At 50.3% G+C, this 23,579-nt stretch overlaps 2 protein-coding genes and 1 pseudogene across 25 annotated transcripts; 2 read left to right on the plus strand and 1 right to left on the minus strand.

Annotated features, from left to right (window-relative positions):
- Nucleotides 1-253: 253 nt before the first annotated feature.
- Nucleotides 254-776, minus strand: LOC105293610 (annotated as a pseudogene).
- A 2,273-nt stretch (nucleotides 777-3,049) lies between these two features.
- On the plus strand, nucleotides 3,050-8,660 carry CXXC1 (CXXC finger protein 1). Of its 2 annotated transcripts, XM_023531198.1 has the most exons (15): nucleotides 3,050-3,206; nucleotides 4,002-4,120; nucleotides 4,222-4,322; nucleotides 4,587-4,822; nucleotides 4,914-5,177; nucleotides 5,584-5,610; nucleotides 5,689-5,934; nucleotides 6,099-6,206; nucleotides 6,361-6,545; nucleotides 6,840-7,047; nucleotides 7,127-7,237; nucleotides 7,380-7,429; nucleotides 7,580-7,676; nucleotides 8,001-8,153; nucleotides 8,236-8,660. In XM_023531198.1, the coding sequence occupies exons 1-15, from the start codon at nucleotides 3,204-3,206 to the stop codon at nucleotides 8,380-8,382; spliced, it is 2,055 nt and encodes a 684-aa protein (XP_023386966.1). In that variant the 5' UTR covers nucleotides 3,050-3,203; the 3' UTR covers nucleotides 8,383-8,660. The 2 variants fall into 2 exon arrangements, with proteins under 2 accessions (XP_023386966.1, XP_023386967.1); XM_023531199.1 differs by lacking the exon at nucleotides 5,584-5,610.
- A 1,037-nt stretch (nucleotides 8,661-9,697) lies between these two features.
- Nucleotides 9,698-23,001, plus strand: MBD1 (methyl-CpG binding domain protein 1). Of its 23 annotated transcripts, XM_023531181.1 has the most exons (18): nucleotides 9,698-9,885; nucleotides 11,298-11,432; nucleotides 13,812-13,926; nucleotides 14,029-14,195; nucleotides 14,282-14,364; nucleotides 14,538-14,578; nucleotides 14,922-15,068; nucleotides 15,170-15,298; nucleotides 15,477-15,551; nucleotides 15,676-15,792; nucleotides 15,878-15,946; nucleotides 16,515-16,682; nucleotides 17,043-17,336; nucleotides 17,430-17,567; nucleotides 17,896-18,030; nucleotides 18,117-18,178; nucleotides 19,284-19,354; nucleotides 20,984-21,111. In XM_023531181.1, the coding sequence occupies exons 2-17, from the start codon at nucleotides 11,323-11,325 to the stop codon at nucleotides 19,312-19,314; spliced, it is 1,881 nt and encodes a 626-aa protein (XP_023386949.1). In that variant the 5' UTR covers nucleotides 9,698-9,885; nucleotides 11,298-11,322; the 3' UTR covers nucleotides 19,315-19,354; nucleotides 20,984-21,111. The 23 variants fall into 23 exon arrangements, with proteins under 23 accessions (XP_023386949.1, XP_023386943.1, XP_011358925.1 ...); XM_023531175.1 differs by lacking the exons at nucleotides 19,284-19,354; nucleotides 20,984-21,111 and adding an exon at nucleotides 22,729-23,001; XM_023531154.1 differs by lacking the exon at nucleotides 19,284-19,354 and having other exon boundaries at nucleotides 9,700-9,885; nucleotides 20,991-21,938.
- Nucleotides 23,002-23,579: the final 578 nt, after the last annotated feature.

A 23,579-nucleotide genomic window follows, 5' to 3' on the forward strand; every position in this document is an offset into this window, starting at 1 on the left:
GCATTTACCATATTGCTCACCATATACATTCACACACACACACACACGCAAATCCAGTCCAACTTAAGGATTTTTTTAAACTTTTATTTCATAATCATAAACTTATCTCTGCAACCCGGCTAGACTTGGAGGGACAAGGAAAATCCAGAATGCAATGAACTGCAGTGAGAGCAGAGATTATAGGGTGTTCAAGCAGGTGGGGTGAGGGGTACTCTTGCAACCTACAGAAGGAATGGTCTGATGGTTGAGATAAAACAAGTCAAACTTATTAGAGTTGTCCACATTCAGTAATGATGATCTTCTTGCTGATCTTTGCCATTCCTGGAACCAAAGTGCTCCATGCCCTCTCCAATATTCATGCCTTCTTTTACCTTGCCGAAGACCACATGCTTGCTATCCAAACACTCAGTCTTGGCAATGCAGATACAAAGCTGGGAACCTTTTGTGTTGGGTCCAGCACTTGCCATGGACAAGATACCAGGACCTGTATGTTTCAGGATTAAATCCTCATCATCAAATTTCTCCCCATAGATGGGCTTGCCATCTGTACCATTATGATGTGTGAAGTCACCACCCTGGCACATAAATCCCAGAATAATTCTATTAAAGCAGGAACCTTTATAACCAAATCCTTTCTCCCCACGCTGCTGTCTTTGGAACTTTGTCTGCAAACAGCTCGAAGGAGGCATGGCCCAAAGGCTCTCTGTCGATGGTGATATCAAAGAACACGGTTGAGTTGCCCATGGCTGGGCACGAGTGGCTCTGGGGTGGTGGCTTCTGCAAAGCCAAGAATATTTTAGATGAAGCAATAAAAATTTAATAATTTTATTAAATCTCAATCCTGGAAAAGATTTCTGTCAGTGTAATAATATGTGATGAAACGAGAAGCACGAAGCATTACCGCATACCACGGTGCAAGAGTTGTATCGTGGAAAAGTACCTCTACGATCGTTTGAGTTGTGAGCTGAACTAGCCACTTGTGTTGGAACACCATTTTTATCTGAAAAAACAACTGCAGTTATTCAGATTTGATACTTGGCAGACATTTTTTTGAAAAATGAACTGAGTGAGACCATTGCTTCAAATAAAATAATTGGTGGTATTTGTTGCCAACGATAAAACTAGAGCTTTCATACACACACTCATTGTCAACAAAATCCTTAACTGCCCAGATTCAGCACGCATAGTCAAGTGGTAAAAGCAGCACATTTGAGTCTCCCACTGACACTCTGCTCTTATTTGCCACTGATTGGCCACTGAAAGCAAATAAGATAGTAGCCCAGTTTCCCAGAGCATGGGAGGTTCAAAGAAGAGCTCGGAGGGTTAATAATGTGGTTTGGATTTTAGAGCCAGTCGAGGTCCTTTATGCCCTTCTCCAAACATGAGGTTGAGCAATCTATCAAGTTGAGGTATGCTTCCTGGAATTGCCACGTTACTACCTATCTTATTGTGTGCTTTACTGGAAACTGAGTTTTGGTTGCTCACTTCTCTAATTTCTCTGAGTCCGTTCCACTCAAATCAATAATCTAGCTTTCCAACATTAAATGAATAAAAGGAAAGCAAATTAAACCCAAAGCAGAAGGAGGTCATAACAAAGATGAAAGTGGAATTAATGAAATAGAGATGAGAAAAACAATAGAGAAAACCAATGAAACAAAGAATTCGTTCTTTGAAACATTAAAAACCTCTTTTAAGAGAAGGTCACCTATGTTGTGGCCCCCGTGTCTTGGTGTCTGTGACAGTGTGGAGGAGACCATGAGGAAAAAATGTTTAGGAAAGGTAGGGGGGAAAAAAATCGGAACTCCTAAGTCACAAGTGGCAGAATCCTCATTAGCAAATGAGTTGCTCCTATGTCCAGAGCCAGGAAATCCAGAAAAACTTTCTGCCAAGGGTGAAAAATCTCAGACCCCCCTTCTCAATTCAAAATAAACTCCTGGCATTGACTGCGGACATTTACTATGACCATGACACTAGCATGTAATGTGTTTGGGGGTGGGGTGTGGAGGGTAAGGAGTGGAATTATAGTCTTTGTATATAAAATAACACTGACGTGTTGTATCTCATTTAACATTTATATTCGCCCACTTTAGAGCATTACCCTGAGGAGCTCTCTAGCTCTCTGACCTGTACAGATTTTCTTTATTGTACATAATTTAAATTTTAAAAATTACCTTTACTGGAGAGATTGTTGGATATGCATGAAACGAGAACAAAAGTGGACATCGCCAGGAGCCAGGCAAATCTACATTCTGATGGTGGTGGGTCAGGGGAGGATTCGGTGAAGCTGTTTGCACCTGATTTCAAAATCTACTTTGGTCCGGCCACTTCTCACCAGAGATGGTCAGGCCACCATCATTTATGGCCTTTCATCGTTCTTCGGGACTAATTCTGTCAAGTGAGAGTCACGTTGGAAAGGCCCAGGGGCTGAACCGTGCCAGACCTGGCTGAAGAACTGCAAGGAGTGAGAGTAGGAGAGTGGTAGGAAATGGTGCCGGAGACATGCAGTGGGCCTGGTTTCCCGCGCAGCACAAGAAGACATGTTGCCTGAGCCCCATTAATACACGCGGAAGGGAAAAGTGAAAAGTGATTGAACGGAGAAGTGAAGGCGACTTGGTCCAGGTAGTGTTTCAGGAGCGGCGGCTTTCCCTGTGAACTTCGTAGTTCAAGCTACCGGCGTAGGGAATCCATCGTCAAGATAGCAGCGTCCTAGTAGAAGTCGCAAATAGGACGCTGCCATGTGCTGCCTGTGAACGTACGGACTCAGCCATCTTACAGAATCGGATTCCAAGATGATGGCGTCTGCATGGAAGTCGCGCAGTAGGCGCGGCCATATTGCCTCTCACTTTGAGGCCGTACAAGCCGTCACCGTACGGACTCGACTGACAAGGTGGCGGCGCCCTCGGGAAAGCAGCGCTAAGGCGCGGCCATGTTTCCTGAGAACGTATGGACTCGGCCACCATACGGCTTCGGTAGTCAAAATGGCGACGCCTGACAGATAGTCAGGGTTGTAGGCGGGCGACCGCTTGTTTGTCGCGGGGCCGACGCACTGGGCCTGCGCAATAGGAGTACGGTGCTGGGAGGCGCTGCCAGAAGCGGAAGTAGTTGTGGGCACCTTTGCAACTGCCGCGGACGTGGTGGAGTGGTCTGTGTAGGTTCGCGGGTCGCTATCGGGGGTCGAGAAAGGGGGCGCCGGCATTCGAGAGATGGTGAGTACGCGGTTCAGGGAGAGGGTCGGCGGTAGATGCTAGTGGGGTTGGTAAAGGCGAGGTCCTTTGGCAGACGCGTGGGGTCTGTGGCGAAAAGAAACGCGGGTCTGGGCAGAATTGTGGGAGCCTGTGGGGATTTTTAATAGGCTTCTGTGGGTAGAGTGATGGGGGTCTGACACTCTGATTTTTTTCTGTTGCGTGAACCGTCTGGGAGTTCTGTGAGGATCCGCTGTGGGGGTCCGTAATGGAAGTTTAGTAGGGAATCCCTGATGGTAGTTCCTTGGGGTCCGGATGGGGGATTCTTTGGGCAGAGTGATAAAGGGTTTGCGATAAGCCGCATTGCATAGTCTGTAGTGTGCCATGATGACTCTCAAGGATCCGTGGAGAACCATGATGGAGGCGGGGGTGCCCGTGGAGTTAATAACGGGATCTGTGGGGAACCGTGATGGGAAGTCTGTGGATAAATCACGTGGCATTTGTGAGAACTTGTGATGGGCGTAGTGGTAGGGTGTGTGTAATGAAGCTTTGCGAGTGTGTGGATAGAGTGAGGGGTGTCACTGGGGTAAGTCTAGGGTAGAGTGATGAGAGTTTATAATCAGAGTAATAGGGTGTCACGGGCCAGTGGTGGGGGGGGGGGTTGTGGGGACCTTAATGGAGAGATTTATGAGGAGCCATAATGGGAAGTCTATCAGCAGAGTATTTGTGTCTGTGGTGAGTCCTGATGGAGCTGTAATGGAGGAACGAGTCGCCATGATGGGGGTTCTCTAAGAAGCAATAATGGGGGGGATCCCACAGGAAGGGGATGGTTCAGACCCAGAGCCTGCAGATGCTGGGGAGGACAGCAAGTCGGAGAATGGGGAGAATGCGCCCATCTACTGCATCTGCCGCAAACCAGACATCAACTGCTTCATGATGTGAGCCTGGGAAAGGTGGGCGGGGCTGTCACCTGGCAAGGTTGGGTGAGGCCAATTGGTGCCGCTCCTCACATCTCCACCACTCGCCCCATCCTCTGCAGCGGGTGTGACAACTGCAATGAGTGGTTCCATGGGGACTGCATCCGGATCACTGAGAAGATGGCCAAGGCCATCCGGGAGTGGTACTGTCGAGAGTGCCAAGGTGAGGGGGGTGGCATGGACAAGGTAGGCAGGGCGGGCATTGATGGAGGAGGAGCCATAATGGGATGCTGGGTCATGGAAAGTACTGATATATGTTTGTGGGCAGAGTAATCGTTCTGTGGTGAGCCATAATAGTGGGTCCCAGTGGAGGGGGCAGCTCTTCCCTGGATTGGGGGAAGAGAGCTATTGGCTAATTGTGGGTGGGACAGAAAAGGAGAGAATCTCCCAGTGCCAGCCCACCCTGGCCCCACTCTCTATCCAACAGAGAAAGACCCCAAGCTGGAGATCCGCTATCGGCACAAGAAGTCACGGGAACGGGACAGTAATGAGCGAGACGGCAGTGAGCCCCGGGATGAGGGTGGAGGGCGCAAGAGGCCTGCCCCGGATCCAGACCTGCAGCGCCGGGCGGGTTCAGGGACAGGGGTTGGGGCCATACTTGCTCGGGGCTCAGCTTCGCCCCACAAATCCTCTCCACAGCCCTTGGGGGCCACACCCAGCCAGGTGAGTGGCTGCGGTTGCAGGGATAGGTAAGGTGATCCCATCTCAGGTCCTACTTGAGTTCCTGATTTGTATTTCGGGCCCCTTCCCTCAGCATCACCACCAGCAGCAGCAGCAGCAACAGCAGCAGCAGCAACAGCAGCAACAGCAGCAGCAGCAGCAGCAACAGCAGCAGCAGCAGCAGCAACAGCAGCAGCAGCAGATCAAACGGTCAGCCCGCATGTGTGGCGAGTGCGAGGCCTGCCGGCGCACTGAAGACTGTGGCCACTGTGACTTTTGCCGGGACATGAAGAAGTTTGGGGGCCCCAACAAGATCCGGCAGAAGTGCCGGCTGCGTCAGTGCCAGCTTCGGGCCCGGGTGAGCATGGGCAGAGCTGGGAAGGGTCAGGTTAGGGGGCCAGTGTGTTCAGGAAGAACTGGTTGAGGTTAGGATGAGTAAGCGGGGTGGGGTCTAAGTGCATACAGACAAGTGGGAAGGAGTCTGGCCTGTTCAGATGAATGGGTCATGACTAGGTGCGCTGGGCTAGCACGGGAGCCCCCCAACCCTAGGTGGGCCGGGTAGGTTCGGATGTTTCTGGGTAGTCAGGCATGTCGGCAGATGGGACAGAGCTGAGCATGTCCTATTGATGAGGGCGGGGTGGCAATTGTGCCTGGGGAGGCAAGGCGGGGCTAGTTGGTGGGGCCAGGCACTTGTGGGAGGGGTTAGGGCCGGGTCACCCTCCATCCACCTGGGGCTGACCTGGGCCTTCCTCCTGCCGGCACAGGAATCGTACAAGTACTTCCCTTCCTCGGTGAGTCCAGCCCCCCAGGGCGGGGCGGGGCATGCGGGCAGGTTTATTCAGGGCCAGTCCTGAGATTCTGCCCTGCAGCTCTCGCCAGTGACGCCCTCAGAATCCCTGCCAAGGCCTCGCCGTCCACTGCCCACCCAGCAGCAGCCACAGCCATCACAGAAGCTGGGACGCACCCGTGAGGATGAGGGGGCAGTAGCATCATCAGCAGTTAAGGAGCCACCTGAGGCTACAGCCACACCTGAGCCACTCTCAGATGAGGACCTGCCACTGGACCCTGACCTGTACCAGGACTTCTGTGCAGGGGCCTTTGATGACCATGGCCTGGTGAGCAGGCAGAGCATCCCATGGTGGAAGGGTGGAGGTTGCAGAAGCAGAGCATCCGTAATAAGGAGAGAGGAGGCAGAGGGTATGGAAGGCTGCTTCGGGAATCAGTAAGTGGTGGATAGTCCTGAGTAGGACATGTTGGTCAGCATATGCCTCACTTGCAGCCCTGGATGAGCGACACAGAGGAGTCTCCTTTCCTGGACCCTGCGTTGCGGAAGAGGGCAGTGAAAGTGAAGCATGTGAAGCGTCGAGAGAAGAAATCTGAGAAGAAGGTGATGGAGAGAATGAAATGGATGTGGGAAGCCAGAGAGCAGGGGCTAACTGGGGGCTAACCGGGGTGAGAGTCAGAAAGGGGTGGGATGCAGGGAGAGACGGGTCTGGGGCTGATTTCAACTCTTCCCTGTCCTAACCTGCCTTGTTCCGTAGAAGGAGGAGAGATACAAGCGGCATCGCCAGAAGCAGAAGCACAAGGACAAATGGAAACACCCGGAACGTGCCGATGTCAAGGATCCTGCATCGCTACCACAGTGCCTGGGACCTGGCTGTGTGCGCCCTGCCCAGCCAGGCTCCAAATATTGCTCAGACGACTGTGGCATGAAACTGGCAGCCAAGTGAGTCATTCTTGGAGGATTCAAGGGAGTAAGGGAGTATAGAGTAGGGCTTGAACAAATCGCTCTGTATGTCAGTTCCCTGTCCACTATTCAGTCAACCGAGCACCCTCCTATCCGTCTACCCTTCCATCTACCATTCAGTCATTCTTCTGCTTATCTATCTACCATTCACTCACCTGTTGACTTAACTTTCACCATTTAGTCATCCATCCATTCTGCCATCCTTGGCTTATTCCCCTTACTCATCTTTTATTTCCCACTTTTCCACCCGCATTCAACCCACTGTTCCTGCAGCCGCATCTATGAGATCCTCCCACAGCGCATCCAGCAGTGGCAGCAGAGCCCCTGTATTGCTGAGGAACATGGCAAGAAGCTGCTCGAACGCATTCGCCGTGAGCAGCAGAGCGCCCGCACCCGCCTTCAGGAAATGGAGCGCCGATTCCATGAGCTCGAGTCCATCATTGCACGTGCCAAGCAGCAAGCTGTGCGTGAGGATGAGGAGGTGAGCAAGCATGGGCATGGCAGTGCAGGGCCCAGTACCTAATCCTGCCTGGCCTCACTGTTCCTTCCACCCCATGTAGAGCAATGAGGGTGACAGTGATGACACGGACCTGCAGATCTTCTGTGTCTCCTGCGGGCACCCAATCAACCCACGTGTTGCCTTGCGCCATATGGAGCGCTGCTATGCCAAGGTCAGGGTGTCAGCCTGAGGGGGTCAGATGGTTTGGGAATATCAGCGGGTCCATGGGGGACAGATGTGTTGTCTGGGTGTTGTTTTGGGAGGGCATGCAGCACACATCCACAGTTCCCCTCCATTTGTGCTCATCCTTCCAGTATGAAAGCCAGACGTCCTTTGGGTCCATGTACCCCACACGCATTGAAGGGTGAGTGTGGGCGCTAGCTATGTGGAGTTACAGTAGGGAGGTTAAGGCTGGGGTCAGAAGTGGAATGTTGGCGCAGGATACGGGCATGGCTACAGATAGGTGGGCCCCCTTCCTTCTCTCTCCCCATTACCCTCTACTCCAAACCCCCAGGGCCACACGACTCTTCTGTGATGTCTACAATCCTCAGAGCAAGACATACTGTAAGCGACTCCAGGTGCTGTGCCCCGAGCACTCACGGGACCCCAAAGTAAGGTTTTTCCCTCAACTGCCCCCATTCTGTCCCTCCTCTCTTCCTCACTGCCCCACATTAATCTCTTCTTCACCCCTTCCTTTCCTTTTCCTACCTTACCACTTCCATAATTCCCACTTATCCCTGCTTTCTCTCCATCTTTTTCCTGTCTTATCATCTCCTGTCCCTCCCCTTTGCCCTGCCTTTTCTTCTTCCATTCCTCTCCACTTTCCCCTGAACTTTTCATTCTTTCCCTCCTCCCTTTCTGACCACTCCCCATTCTTATTCTCTTTTCTACCTTACCACCCCCTCATTCGCCCCCCACCCCTGGTCTCCCTACAGGTGCCAGCGGACGAGGTATGCGGGTGCCCCCTTGTACGTGATGTCTTTGAGCTCACAGGGGACTTTTGCCGCCTCCCCAAGCGCCAGTGCAACCGCCATTACTGCTGGGAGAAGCTGCGGCGTGCTGAAGTGGACCTGGAGCGCGTGCGCGTGGTAGGTTTGGATAGTGGGTGTGGCCAGCGGGAGGTGGGTCTTCCAGAGCTCCTTCTCATGGGTCCTTCTACTCCCCTGGCAGTGGTACAAGCTGGACGAACTGTTTGAGCAGGAGCGCAATGTACGCACAGCCATGACAAACCGGGCAGGATTATTGGCTCTGATGTTGCACCAAACAATCCAGCATGACCCACTCACTACCGACCTGCGCTCCAGTGCTGACCGCTGAGCCTCACTGGCCCAGATGTACTCAGCCCCCCGCATTCCAGGCGGGGAAGCTTCCTGAAATCCCCCATTTGTCTGTTTCTTCAATGGTCCCTGAATTTCTCCTTGTACCCATCCACCATTTGACGGCCCATCTGCCCTTACCAGAAGGTCTCAGAATTTTCTCTTCTTCTTGTCTATCCCTCTGTATTTTCCCTCTGCCTGGTTGGGACTGTGGAGACTGTTCACCCTTGCTTCCCCCTTCCCTGGTTTTGTTAATAAAATTTTGAATCAAGAAGGTTAGCTATCGATGGTCTCCAAATTTTACCCAGTTGCAAGTGTATTCCCAAACACCTGGGGTGGATAGCCAGTGGCAGGTCCGTACTCAGGAGGGGCTGTAGTACACGTGTAGGCTGCGAGTATACAGCCGGCACCCACTTGGTGTAGGTTGTCCCCTTGAGCTGTGGGGATGTGACCTACTGAGGGAGAGCCCAATAACCTACATTCACAGCCTCTCATATTGAGACGGGGTATTCAGGCAGCACTCTTTCAGTGTGTGGCTAATCGATTTACCACTCCTGCGTAAGCATTAATATTCTCTAGACCAAAGGTGTATTCGATGATGGACACAAAGGCCCCTCTTTCCCCACAAACCCCTCTTTTGGGACCTGTATGCAGCAGGAGCCCACCGACTTTGTGCCAGTTATCCCACTTCGCCTTCTCTGGTTGTCGGATCCAGTCAGCCGTACACAGCTTTCCGGGACGGACCTGGCCTGTTTACTTTCAGCGCGGCAACACCCCCTTCCCGTTCCTGCGGAAGGAGCTGGGGCTAGCGCCCGGCATGATTTGTCTCTGTGCGCTCCTGCAATTGTTCAGCAGGGAGGAGCGTGCAGGACACAATAGCCCTGGGGGAGATGTCTGCAGGGCCTAGGGAGCACCGGCGTGACCTATGCGGGAGGTGGGAGAGGAGGACTCCGGCATAGACCCAAGTTTCGCCTTTCCTCTCTCCCGGTTGCTCTTTGCGGAGACCGCCTAAGAAACGGAGAACACAGGGCCAACCCCAACCCTCCACGCCCCCTTTGTTTGGGACTGGAGAGCGCAGGCGCAAAAGAGGTGGGCGGCGTGGGGAGAAGGCGCCGGTTGGCGAAGCGAGAAGCGCAGGCGCTGCGGTTCTCCGATAGGGACGCGAGCCGTAGTTGGACTTCAGCACGCAAGCGCAGCAGGTCCAGGCCAGGGGCGCGCGCCGCTGCAGGACGCAGCACGCAGGTGCGATCCTCCCTACTAAGGGCAAGCTCCAGCCCGGCACCAGTGCGCAGGCGTCTCGCTGGGAGCGGAACCCGAGAGGCGGGCCCCGGATTTCCGGTTTCGGGGGCAACGAACGGCCGCGGCGGCGACAGCTACCGTTTCAGAGGAAGCGGCTGTAGAGGAGGAAGAAGAAGACCCCAGCAAGGCGGGAGTCACAGGCGGGACCCTCGTCATGGGTCCACGGACCTAGAACAGAGGAAGCTACCGGCCCGGTGCCGAGCTGGTGAGACAGTCCTGGGGGTGGAAGTGGAGAGCGCTCAGGCGGAGGATGGGGAAGAATTGAGGCTTAGAACATTGACGGAGAGGGCCCTCAGGCCGATGAGTGGGAGGAATGGCGGCGTCGAATATTGAAGGAGAGGAATGGGTAGATTTAGGCGGAGGACGAAGAGAAATGGGGCTCAGAAAGCTGACAGTGGAAGTGTCGAGATCCTGGACGAGGACGGAGAGAAATGGGGGAGGATCCGAACGCTGAGGGGAGACATCGGGGCCTCTCAAGTTAGGGCGAGAGAAACGGGTGTTCAGAACCTTGGGAGGGATAAATGAGGGGCCCTCAGGCTGATGATGGAGAGAAATGGGGGCGCTGGGATACTGAAAAGGAGGGCCAGGGGGCTCCTATGGAAGACTAGGAGAAATAGGGGAACAGAATACTGACAGGGATGGCATGGTCCTGGGACGAGAGCAGAGAGGAATGAGGGGTTTAGAATGCTGAGAGGAGAAATCAGGGTCTTTCAGGCTGATGAGCAAATGGAAGATAAGGCCGCCGAAGGGAAGGAGTGAGAGAACTTTTACACTGCAGAGGAGAGGAATAGGGAGGTTCGGGGCTGAGATTGGGGAGGAATTGTGGTTCAGAACATTGACAGAGAGAAAATAAGTGGGGAGGATTTCAGGCTGAGAAACAGAAGGAATGAGGGACCGTTCAGGTCAGGGACATGGAGAGGTTGGGGACAATGGCAGAGGACATAGAGGAAATTGAGGCAGTAACACCGAGGTAACAGAATTAAAGGATATCAGACAGGGAAGGAGTGGGAGGGTTAAAAGATTGAAAGAGAAATTGGGGACTCCTGAGTCAAGGAAAGGGATGAATGGGAATCAGAACACTGACAGAGTGCGGAGCCCTTGGTCTGAGGATGAGCGGAATGGGGGTCTCTTGGGCTGAAGATGGGAAGAATGAGGCCTCTCAGGCTGAGGATGGGGAATATGGAGGTCTCTGTGACAGAGGGGAGGAACAGAAGACCAATAGGTCAAAGACAGAGAATGTCTCCTGGACGAAGGACAGGCAGAAAGGAGCGGGGAAAGTGAAATGTTCCTGGGTGGCAGTGGAGAGAAATGATGGGCTCCGAGGCTGAGGATGGAGAGGAACAGGAGATCAGGGCACTGAGAATGAGGAATGAGGACCCTCGGGTTGAGGACGGGGCTGCCAGGTCAAGAGGGTGAGTGAGGAATGTCAAGCTCCTGGGCCCAGGCCAGGGAAGAATTGGGTGGGAATGGTTTTCTCTTCCTTACATTGGCCAGTTGCTTGTGACAGTTTCCGGGTCTTGGACAAATATTAATAGATACCATGGTTTGCGTGGCCTGGTGCACAACATGTCACCTCTTAAAGCCTCAGTTTCTCACCTTGCCCTCTCCATGTTGCAGGCCACTGCTCCTTCCTTTGGCCCCCATGGCTGAGGAGTGGCTGGACTGCCCAGCCCTGGGCCCCGGCTGGAAGCGCCGTGAGGTTTTTCGCAAGTCAGGTGCCACCTGCGGACGCTCAGACACCTATTACCAGAGGTACTGGGTGGGTTGTGGGCAGAATTCAGGGGTAGGATTGAGCCTGGTTAGGCAGAGTGAAATCAGAGTGTGGTTAAATTTATGAGTGGGGCTAAAATTATGCATATACAGTTGATTCTCATTATTTGCAGATTCTGTATTTGCAAACTCACTGAAATTTGTTTATACCCCCAAAGTCATTACTCAGCTGTGCTTTCACGGTCATTCGTGGACATGCACAGAGCAGCAAAAAAATTTACGTCCCCCGATGCACACATTCTCAGCTGAAGTTGAACAAGGCTTTCTTATTTCAGCACTTGTACTGTCAACAAGTCTGTTTCATGGTCTACTTAGTGCTATGGTTTTCAAAGTTTTGTACTTTTTATCAGTGATTTTTCTGTTTACAATGGCCCCCAAGTGTAGTGCTAAGTGCTATCTAGTGTTTTAAGTGCAAGAAGTGTGTCATGTGCTGGGAAGGAGAAGATACATGTTAACTAAGCTTCATTTAGGTGTAAGTTGTAGTGCTGTTGGCTGTGAGTTTAGTCTTAATGAATCAAAAATGTGGTACATCTAGAATAGGAGAGGAAATTTGCCAGTTTGTACATGTGGCTGCTCCAGAAAGTGCTAAAGTAACATCTGTAGTACATGATGAACCTAGGGAAAAGGTGGAAAAGTGACTAAATTTGTGGATCCATGAGGTAATGACCAATAAAGTGTAGTGGACAGCACTGTGAGGCTCAAAGCCAAGGACATCGATAGTTATGTTACCCAGGTTTAAAAAAATGTTAAACCTATTGCAGGTAGTGTTGGCTGTCTCACACCTTTCAGGGCACGTTCTGCAGATCAAGAATCTGCAGAATATTTTAAAAAATATCTGCTCAGTGCTACACCAGAAAACCATTAGGTAGAAGAGTACATTTTCAGTGGTGATGAGACTGGCTTGTTTTACAAAGACATCGGCAATACTATATAATGCAGATGTCCTCCAAAACTCCTGGCTTTAAAAAAGCCATGCAGTTAATTATTTGTAAGAAGAATATATTAAATAGGGTATCTTTAAACAGAAACACATAAAACAAGGTTACGTAGGATTAGTTTACAAAAATGTGACTAGAGACTTGGAGGAACCTAACCTGTAGTTCCACTAGGAGCAGTGGTTCTATATTCACTAATTCAGTTTTCCAGATGACTACCATAAATAATGAAATTTGACCATAAATACATAAACATACACTTTTATAAATTTAAGGTGTTTTAAGATATGTTAATGATATACTAGTTATTAAATTTTCTGTACTTCTGAACTTTTTTTGGTGCCCAAGTTGCTCTTTTCCTGGAGCATTATAATAAAATTACAAATGCAGTTACATTTATTCATATTTAGTTGTACATTTATTCACATATTTATGACTTGTATAAAACTTTTAACATTTATAAATATGAGTTCAATTATCAAGAATGTAAAAGATCAGAGGTTTTACCCTAATTAATTAGGTCAAGATAACAAGTATGTCACAGTTTTGTGGATGCTGATAGAAGATAAGAGACTCCTGGGTCAGAGATGAAAGAGTTTATTACTCATAGCAAGAACAATATTTAGAATCATTATTTTTGTTCCAGTTTCCCAAATGCCAGTTCCTACAGGGTCACATGAAGAGGACTAACTAGCGCCTGCACATGCACTGAGTTGTGTTGTAGGAAAGGAACCCCAAGCTTAAGGAATCTAATCTTTTATAATGTTAGGACAGTAAGGATGTCTTCCTTTTGCTTTGGAGGGAGACCCTTTCTCTTATCTTCCAAGGTTGTTTGCTGTACAAACATCCTCGAAAAGATAGTAGCAAAGGACAGTCAGTGCTTCTCTTACAAGACATGCAGAAATGCAAGAGACCTGTGGAGTGTTGTCTCCCAACATTACTTTCACTTTATTTTGTATGTAGTTACATTTGTTGTTCACACGTTTCCTTGTATGTATACTTACATGTACATTTTTATACGCCTATTTTTAAACATTTGTTTTTATGTAAGTTCCTTAATTTGTATACTTAGTATGCAGTGCTAACACATTTACAAATTATTTAACAAATTTATATTGTCATTTATATAGAATATCTCTAGTAATATATGTTAGAAATATACGTACATTCCTTTGTGTTTATATTATTTGTTAATGTGTATGTATTTGCTGGTATTATAATATTTAGTAATACTACCTTTAAAGAGTCTTGCTATCCAGGGTTAGTTGGGGTAGGGCCAGGTCAGGGCTCATAGGCAGATAGATCCCAGGCTGCCTCCCATATCCCACCAGACCTTCAAGCCTGTTCCCTAGCCCAGTGAGAGGGTTGCGTGGGTGGAGTGGCAATGGCTCCACCTGGGTTCCAATCCATCCTGGCCTACCCCTAGCCCCACAGGAGATAGGATCCGAAGCAAAGTTGAACTGACCCGATACCTGGGCCCTTCGTGCGACCTCTCCCTCTTCGACTTCAAGCAAGGCATCCTGTGCTATCCAGCCCCCAAGGTAAGGTACTACACAATGTAGGGTACCCGGGCATGGGGCGACTGAGCCACCTAACACCCATCCACTGACCTACATTCTTTCTGCCCTTGTTCTCATCTCTAGGCCCATTCCTTGGCTCTCCCTAGCAGAAAGCGGAAGAAGCCTTCAAAGCCAGTCAAAGCTCGAAAATGTCAGGTTGGATCCCAGAGGGCTGAGGTCAGGAAGGAGGCCCCAGGGGATGAGACCAAGGCTGGTGCTGACACAGTCCCAGCTTCGCTCCCTGCGCCTGGGTGAGTATTAGCCTAAAGTGAGCCAAGTGGGTGAGGGTTGTGGTTGGGCATGCACTCAGTCCCCACACTCATGTTTCCCATCCCAGATATTGTGAGAACTGTGGAATCAGCTTCTCAGGGGATGGTACCCGAAGGCAGCGGCTCAAGACATTGTGCAAGGACTGCCGAGGTGAGTGGCCCTTAGGGCAGTGGGAGATAGGAGCTGGAGCAGGCCTGGTGTCAGGCTAGGACCTGGGTGTCAGGCTAGAGGTTGAATGGTGAATGTCAGGGCAGAGGCAGTGGATGAGGTCAGAGATCTGATCCTCCCTTTCCACTTCTGTTGTTACTTCTCCTTTTCCGCAGCGCAGAGAATTGCTTTCAATCGGGAGCAGAGGATGTTTAAGGTAAGCATGACCGGCTACCTCCCCACAAGTGTACGACGGGAGCAGGATGTGATGGGGGCTAGTAAATGGTGATGGATTTCAAGGTATCAGAGTCATTTTGTAGGGAGCTGGTTGCAGTCAGCAGAAGGTAATGGGAGTTAATGGGGTATTAGACAGTGAAGAGTGGACCAGTAGACAGTTGTGGCGCCTAATCAGTAATCATTAGACGCAGTGGTGAGGCAAATGGAGAACTAGCAGTTATGGTGATGGGAGCTAATGTAGAGGGTTAGCAGACACTTGAGGGTTAGTGCTCCTGGAGTCACTCTGCTTGGGTCTTTGACTTTGCCCCACTCCTTTCTGGCAGCGTGTGGGCTGCGGGGAGTGTGCAGCCTGCCAGGTGACCGAGGACTGCGGGGCCTGCTCTACCTGCCTTCTGCAGCTGCCCCATGATGTGGCCTCGGGGCTGTTCTGCAAGTGTGAGCGGAGACGATGCCTCCGGATTGTGGAAAAGGTGAGTTGGGCAGGTGGGATGGGACCAAGGTTCACCCTAGCCTGTGGCCCTCATAGCCCTGGCCCCATGCATCATGCCTCTGTCCCCCTCCCCCCCGCCAGAGCCGAGGGTGTGGAGTATGCCGGGGCTGTCAGACCCGAGAGGACTGTGGACGTTGCCGAGTCTGCCTTCGCCCTCCCCGCCCTGGTCTCAGGCGCCAGTGGAGGTGCGTCCAGAGGCGCTGTCTACGGGTGAGTTAGGCTGGAGGGGGACAGTGCTGGTGGAGCCAGGGCTGGGGCAGAGCTCATTCTGCTGTTAAACTTGCTGCTGCTGCTTCCTCCCAACCTGGCCTTGTCCACCTCATGTCTTCTTTTCTCCTCCACCGCACGCTCACGTCCCTGGCCTTACCTGCCTGCCCCTGTCTGCCAGCACCTTGCCCACCGCCTCCGTCGCCACCATCAGCGATGTCAACGACGCCCTCCCTTAGCTGTGGCTCCCCCTGCTGTGAGTGCCCCATCTTATATTCTGCTTGTCTGTCCCATGCATGCTTTCTGCACTCCTGGGTCGGGAGGGTCCTGTGTCGGTCTGGTGCCACCAAGCCTAAACTACCCTTTTGGCTTCCTCCTAGGGTAAACGTGGCCGTCTCAGGGGAGGCTGTGACTCCAAGATGGCTGCCCGGCGGCGTCCCCGAACCCAGCCACTGCCTCCGCTTCCTCCATCACAGCCTCCAGAGTCCCCAGAGCTGGTGAGGCCCTAGTGGGCAGGGGGAAGGCACAACCCCCTAATTTTACCCAATACCTACCCTGACCCCACCCCATTTGCCTCTGCAGCACCCCAGATCTCTCATCCCCTCGCCACCTGCCGAATTCATCTATTACTATGTAGACGAGGACGAGCTAGTGAGTGGCCCCATCCTACCTGGACAAGCCTAGACTTTCCCAGGGTACTTGGTTAAGCCCAAAGAAGCAGTTGCTGCAATGGGCTTAATAGAGGAAGAGCAAGGCATAGTAATGGGTACTAGTATGGGAGAGCAGACAATTGGGGAGGGACTAATACAGGAGCAACAGGTAGACCGATAGTACGTAATATCAGATGAACCAAAACTAGTGGGGCAGAAAGAGGAAAAGTAGGTAAGTGATTGGAGTTCATATAGGATGAGTAGCTGTAGCAGGTGCAGTGATGGCAGCTAATACAGGGTCAGCAAAATCCCGCTGGAGGCGGGGGTGTCAAGGACATTGTTTAGGTAGCTCGACAGAGTGATGGATACTGTGATGGAGCAGCCAGTCTCAATGGCTTGAAGGACATCTGGTACAATGATAGTGCTAGCAGACACTGAGGTGTGACTAGTGGGAGTCAGGCTAAGACTAGTGTTCAACCAGTTCCCTCTGACGGAGCTAGTAGAGGAACAACAGGAACAGTACTGTAATAGTCCTAATGACAGCATCCCGCATTTTCCCTGTCTCCCAGCAGCCTTACACAAATCGCCGGCAAAATCGCAAGTGTGGGGCCTGTGCAGCTTGCCTGCGGCGGATGGACTGTGGCCACTGCGACTTCTGCTGTGACAAGCCCAAATTCGGGGGCAGCAACCAGAAGCGCCAGAAGTGTCGTTGGCGCCAATGCCTGCAGTTTGCCATGGTGTGTGGGGCAGGAAGGGTCAGGTGGTTGGGAAAAGTTGAGCCAAGTCCCTCAGTGCCTGGGAATAGTCGGCAGGCCTGGTAGGTTGGTGGATCAGGCCAGATGGGTCCTGTAGCTTCAGAGGGGTGGGTAGGGCAATGAGTTTGGCCAAGGATTAGCAGACATTGTGCTGGGGTAAATGAGGAATCTGGGTGGCATTGGCATCGCTAACAGGAGACTAGCAGGGTCAGCAATGAGGGGTTCGTATGTAAGCAGATTTTGTGTTGGTGCTAATGGAGGATCAGCAGGCATATTGATCAGGGCAGTGTGGTGTGGTTGGGTATTGCATCAGGTGGCCAACCATTTCACCTTTCTTCACAGAAGCGCCTGCTGCCAAGTGTCTGGGCAGGGTCCGAGGATGGGGCAGAGCCACCCCCACCTTACCCTCGTCGAAAGAGGCCTGGTTCTACTCGACGGCCCCGTCTTGGCCATACCCTGAAGCCCCCCTTGGCCACGCCCAGAGCCCGATCTGATCATGCCCATACTCCAATGAAGCAGGAAGCAGGCTTTGTGTTGCCCCCACCTGGCACTGACCTTGTGTTCTTACGGGAGGGTGCAAGCAGTCCTGTGCAGGTGCCTGGCCCTGCCTCAACTTCCACAGAAGTCCTTTTGCAGGTGAGGGCCCCACCTTACTCTCTTCTTCCCAAGCCTACCCAGCCTTGTACCAGGAAGCTGGGACCAAGTCTACTGCAATCCTCCTTCACACAGGAGGCCCAGTGCCCTGGCCTGAGTTGGGTTGTGGCCTTACCCCAGGTGAAGCAAGAGAAGGCGGATGCCCAGGAAGACTGGACACCGGGCACAGCCATCCTGACTTCTCCTGTATTGCTGCCTGGCTGCCCCAGCAAGGTGGGGGTCAGTGATGGGTGATCTGTGAGCAGAGTGATGGTGAGCCAAGATGGTGGTTCTTTGAGCAGAGTAATAGGTGTGCTGATTGCAGCCTCTCCACAGAATTACCCCACCTTCCCCAGGCAATTAGCTTTGCCGGCTTTGCCGCCCAGCTAACAGAAAAATGGAAATCTGAGGAATGGGAAAGGTTTGTAGACAGACGGTTTTTCTGTGCTGAAGTGTGACAGAAGCAAGATCTGTCAGCACAGTGACTGGTTGGCTAATAAAAAACTCTTTCCTCAGGCCAACCCTGCTTTTCTGACTGTTGCCCATTTCCTACCTCTCCCAGGTAGTAGGCCCAGGCCTGCCACTTGTAAAGCAAGAGCCCCTTGACCCTGAGGAGGACAAAGAGGAGAAGAGCAAGGATGACTCAGCCTCTGATTCGGCCCCAGAAGAGGAGGCAGCAGGGGCTGGCACACCAGTGGTCAGTGCTGGGGGACACCTCACCCTGCCCTGACCTTGCTTTAGCTCTACCGGCCATGTTGACCCATGATGTTAATTCTTCCCCAGATCACCGAGATTTTCAGCCTGGGTGGAACCCGCCTCCGGGACACAGCAGTCTGGTTGCCAAGGTGTGCCCCACACAGTGAGGGTTGGGGATGTGGTGGGTGCTGGTCAGATGTGGGCCCTGAGCTTTGAAAGTTTAGCCAGCAATTTGGCATGGTGTAGTGGGAGGTAAAGGCCCCACACCACTGCTGCTCACGCTCAGTAAGGAGGTATGTATACGACCCGAGAGATTTCCCGAGATCCAGGTCAGGACTGTCCTTGGTTGGGAGTGGTGGGGATGAGGGACTGTTGAGGGAGAGGACTTGGTGCCTTGTGATGAGATTAGAAAGAAAAGGGAAGGAAAGCTTGGTTCCCATCTTCCTAAGAAAAACCAGCAGGTGTCAGACTTAACATATAAGTTCTTACTCAGAGAATCATCGTTTGGGGTCTTGAATACCTTTGGAGTCTCTAAGAGATGACCAGATGGCGAGTGGGCAGGAGATCTGGGTTCACATGCAACTGTGTGATCTTGGTCTAGTTCTGCACCTTTTGGAGAATCCTCTGTGGAGGGGGTTAGGCTGTGTTTCTTGAGCCTTTCCTGATCCTGTTGAGGTTTTAACAGTTTCAGCTGCTGTGCAGAACTTTCCGTGTAGACTTGGCAATAGGATGAAGGCTAGGTGCCTGTAAAGACTGGGATAGCGGAAGGAGGAGAGGAGAATGCTGCTTCCTGCAGAAGTTGATGCCCTACACAGAGCACCAGACATAGGCAACAAACTATTGGCCTCAGCACCTCGGTTTGGTCCTACAAACTAGTTTCTGTAGGCCAGAAACCCCTCCGTCAGCACTTGGGTAATTACAGAGGTACTGATTCAGTCCCTGCTGGATGCACTGCTGTGTGGGAGATACAGCAGTGAATACATTGACTGGGGAAGGCTTATCCTTCAGGAGACAGAGGACTTCAGCCTTCAGGGAGCTTATAATCTAATTGGGGAAACAGTTTCCCTGTGCTTGAAATCATTACATATAAAGGAGAAGTAATGATGTGCTATGTTGTAATGGAAAATTTTAGGAGCTAAGGAATAATTAAGGGGAAATGGATGGCCAACAGAACAGTAGGAAACGGTTTTGTGATGCTCCATTTTTCACATAGTGAACCTCATTCAACATAAAGACCTGCTCCCTCTTCTCTAGGTCCAAGGACCTTAAAAAAACCTGGAACTAGAAAGCAGTTGACTGGAGGCTTCTGCAGGCTAGGATTCAAGGTGATATTTACAGACTGGTGTTATGAGAGACAACACTGATCTACTCAGAGGCTGGACCGTAGAGTGATTGCCAGGGCTTGTGTAGGAGTCAGTAGGAACTGGAAAAACTTACCACCAAACCAGAGGAGCAGGCCTGTTCAGTTCTTTAAGCTTATGGAGGAAGTAAGCAGAAAAGGAAGAGAAAGAGTAGAAAGTTGGAGCATCTGCTCCAACTCGTGCAAATCCTAAGAGCCTAAGCATGTTAAGAAGTTTGGATGTTAGGGGTGGAGAAGTTGGTGTTGGAAGATAGAATTAGAGCTCCCATAAACAACCTAAACAAGCCATCTTCATAAATAATATTAAATGGCTTTTGGGTGAGACCTAGCAGTGTCTCTAAATAATTCCTCAGGGAGACAGCAGTTGAAAATGTATCGTGACTAAGGAAAGGAATTGGTATTTGGTGAGTTCTTCCGTATGGACTCAATGTAGAACAGGTTTTTTTTTTTTTTTAGGAAGACTTTGATTTTACCCATTTTCGCAGATGGGAAAACAGACTCAAATAACTTGTCCAGTGTCAAATACCTAGAATTGATGGAGTCTAGAATCAAACCCAGGTTGTAAAGCCTTGTATTTTAAGCCACTAAGCCGTAAACTGTAATCCTATATTCAATAATATATAATAACGTAGTATCAGAAGTTTCCAGTGATCCTGAAAACAAGGTGTACTACTTTAAGCATTTTAACAAATCTCTTTCATTATTGCCTTTAGCACAGTTTAAGGAGTGCCAGGGTTGTGGATGGGGTCACCTTATCAGAGCTTCTGTGCATTCAGAGACTGGGTTCTTTCCAGGCCTCGGATGTTACATAGGATTCCTCAAACCCTAAAGGGCATCCTTTTCCACCGGCTGCTCTCCATTTTGCTTATTTCCCTCACTTCCCCTCCTTAGCCAAAGCAGTCCTCAGAGGTAAAGCTGCCAGCGTGGTTCATCTTTCCCGACAGCTTGTGTCCCCTGCCCCTTGATAACCTTCGTGCTTGGTTTCTGCTCTCAGCCCCTGTTAAGGACCAGTTTTGGCTCTGCCCTGCTTCACTTTTCAATTCTTTGCTCAGTGCTAAAAGTGATAAGACTTGTGATTGATTCATTACTTAGCCAGCTTTACAAGGCTGGGACTAAGTGTGTGCCTTCTCAGATTTTGTAGTCTATGTGCTTCCATTGCCTTACTCTAGTTCCAGCCCTGCAACTTTATTTACGTAATTCAGATGTAGATTAGCCATTTTACTACTGTAACTCATGATAAAGCCTTCTGCCACCCTCCTCTGCCCCTTTCTTTGCCTCACCCTACCTACTTCAGCCAGAATTGACTGGATAATTATCTGTTATTGTTTTGCTCCCCTCAGAATGCAACCACCAACCCTAGTATTCTGGTAATTTTGATAGTGATGTCCTAAGTGAAATTTATTTGATTAGTATCCTGACTCACCATGTGTATCAGGGTACAATTAGAAAAGCAACACCATTGATATAAAGATTTTATGTATATGTGTATAAGTACATTAAGGGATATTATAGGGATTTGACCATATGCAGTTGTGGGAGCTGGTTAAACAGTCTGTAAGGCTGTTGTCTTTGCATCTAATGCTGGAGCTTGAAGTCTGCAGGGCAGGCAATCGAGGAAGGAAGGTGGACGTAAAGCGTGGGAGACGGAGGACACATTGGCGCCCACAAGCACACGATGGAACCGCCGAGGATGGCCCAGAACCCACGTCAGTCTCTCATCACCTCCAGCTTCGATGATGTTGGTGTCCTGCAGAAGAAGCTGGTGCCCTTCACCACAGAGTTAAATACACATCTGGCCTAGGAATTAGAGAAGCTGAGGGAAGATCCTGGGGAAGATGGAGCAACTGCAAGCCTGGCTGCTGCCCCACACCAAGGAGGCAAGCCAGCAGATAAATGACAGCGTGTGTGAACTGCAACAGTACCTGGTGCCCCTGTATCAACCTTTCAAGTGTAAAAACAATATGCTGCTGCTTCACTTCTGTCCTCCAGTTATCATGTAAAATGTTTCTTGTGGCCCATCTTAACCAGAAGCATGGGAAGGGAGTCCTGGGAAACAAGACTAGTCAAGGTGTCACATTACAAAGCCAGCCTGCCATGAATCAGCTCCCAAGGGTCTCGCTACTCACCCGAGGATACCTTGATAAACCTACATTGCAGGAAATGCAAAGCTGAAGACCATGGATTTCATGGTGACTCCAGCAAGTACAGAAATTCTGTCAAGCCCACCCAGTAAAAATGCTGGTCTTGGCTCTTTTTGTTTTTCATTCAAGTATTGAGAACCTGGCCCATGGTAGGCACTGAACTTAATACTGGGATACAGCAATGAGAAAGATATAGTCCATGCAATTTTATTAAATACATCAATCTGTATTACCAATGGTGAATCGATATCCAACTTTATCATGGAGTTTAATGGTGAAAATATAGAATTCAGGAAACTATCTGGAGGACAGCCCTTGTGTGAACCTTGTTGGGCACAATAGGAATTGGAAATAATATAAATAGTTTCTGTCTCTAAGCTGTTCTATTTTAAAATTATTTTTAAATGATTTTTATTGTCCCATTTTCTGATTCATATATTTAGTGTTTCTTTTGGGAATGTCTTGGTGATGGTAACAGTGTTGACTGCCTCTGAGAAAGTGGGGTAGCGGGTGGCAAGATAAAGGTCAGGTTCTAAGGACCTTGGGCAGGTCACTTAGGCCTCAGGGGTTGGCCTTGGTTTGGCTGAAGGCCCAGGCTCACTGCGCTGGGCGTGGAGCCCGGCCCTTCTGCTCTCCGAATAGGCCCACCAGGGGGCGCTGGGACCGCGGTTATCCTACCCGGGGTAGGGAGACACTGCCCATCACCCCTGGCCTAGCCTGGGTGGCTCAAGGGTGTGGCCTATGCTTGGCCCAGCTGTCTGTCTATTCCTGCGCCGGCCCGAAGGGAAGTCGACTCCCCTTCACGTACTGGTAAAATGGGCAAACCGAACTGGAGTTAAGTTATGGGGCTTGCCCAGGGTGAGGGCGCGTCACGACAAGCTCAGGATGGACCTAGAGGGCAGCCCGTTGTCACCAAAGGGCAACTCGCGTCGCAGAAACTGATTTCGATGGGACCTTCCAGGCTGTACGACCTCAGCGTTGCCCTAAGGGTGCCCCTGGATCTCAGCGGCTTTCCCCAAACCCCGTGGCTGGTTGAGAGCGTTTTCACTGCTTCCTTTCCTCCCCAAGGGTATGGTGTCTGGGGTGGTTCCACCTAGACAGCCGGTGGGCCAGGCACCTCGAAGATCAAGGAATCTGGCCCTCAGGACTCCGTCCAGAGAACCCAGATCTAATTTATTTCTTTGTTTGTTTGTTTCAGGCTACATAAACTCTTAGCAGTAAATGAAAATGAGTATTTTACTGAACTGCAATTGAAAGAAGAAGCATTATAGGAGAAAAAAGACAAAATGAGAATTATTAAAAGATTATTAAAAGAGAAGAAAGAGACATTATTTTGTGGCTGAAAAGCTGAACCAGCATTCAGGAAATGGAATCCAAATCTAGAAACATACCATATAGAAAATCTGAAGTGGGTGAATTACAAATGATTAAGGAATGCTAATTTACAGTAAATTGCGGCCTTAAGATGGTGTGCACAGTAGTTGTCCTTTGGTTATTGTTACAAGACAATGACTAGGTACTGAATTTCCTCTGTGCTCTCTCTATATATTTTGGTGTTAGATGCTCACCCCCACTTTAGAATGAGAGTACCAAAGTGTCATTCACAACTGGCTTTTAGGTGTTAACTACTACCTTGCTCTTGGCTGGAAGTACACAGGTGGTCTCCATCTGTGCTGAGGGCCCCTTCTAGGTTCCCTGCCTGGGATCCAGATTCTCAGGGCCTGATTACCTGCACTTCTGATTCACATCTCCTGACCCTGGTCCACTGTGACCCTTGGTTTTTATTGTGCTCAGCCAGTCATGTCACTGCACTACTAGCCCATCTGATCACCTCGATCATAGGGTACCTGGAGTCTAAGCCCTGGTTTATGCCCAGTGCAATAAGTTTTTATTAATAACAGGTTTATCATTACTGGTTGGGTAGACAAGGCAGCTAGGCTCTTTCAGCCTTGTCTTAGCTGTAATATGAGGATAATACCTGCTGTACCATCAACTCGATATTTGTGACTCTCAAACATTTATGTGTGAAAATACCTTGCAAATTGCTGT

The sequence above is a fragment of the Pteropus vampyrus genome, unplaced genomic scaffold (assembly GCF_000151845.1).
Source record: "Pteropus vampyrus isolate Shadow unplaced genomic scaffold, Pvam_2.0 Scaffold3, whole genome shotgun sequence".
Lineage (NCBI taxonomy): Eukaryota > Metazoa > Chordata > Mammalia > Chiroptera > Pteropodidae > Pteropus > Pteropus vampyrus.

What these genes read in the sequence shown, in the direction of transcription:
- CXXC1 (XM_023531198.1), top strand. An exon ending in ACAAGTACTTCCCTTCCTCG is followed by an intron (nt 5,611 to 5,688) that starts GTGAGTCCAGCC and finishes TCTGCCCTGCAG; the next exon opens with CTCTCGCCAGTGACGCCCTC. An exon ending in ACCTGGAGCGCGTGCGCGTG is followed by an intron (nt 8,154 to 8,235) that starts GTAGGTTTGGAT and finishes CTCCCCTGGCAG; the next exon opens with TGGTACAAGCTGGACGAACT.
- MBD1 (XM_011360623.2), top strand. Translation starts at nt 11,323, where the DNA reads ATGGCTGAGGAGTGGCTGGACTGCCCAGCCCTGGGCCCCGGCTGGAAG. An exon ending in TGCCTGGCTGCCCCAGCAAG is followed by an intron (nt 17,568 to 17,895) that starts GTGGGGGTCAGT and finishes TACCTCTCCCAG; the next exon opens with GTAGTAGGCCCAGGCCTGCC. An exon ending in ACAGCAGTCTGGTTGCCAAG is followed by an intron (nt 18,179 to 20,983) that starts GTGTGCCCCACA and finishes TGGAGCTTGAAG; the next exon opens with TCTGCAGGGCAGGCAATCGA.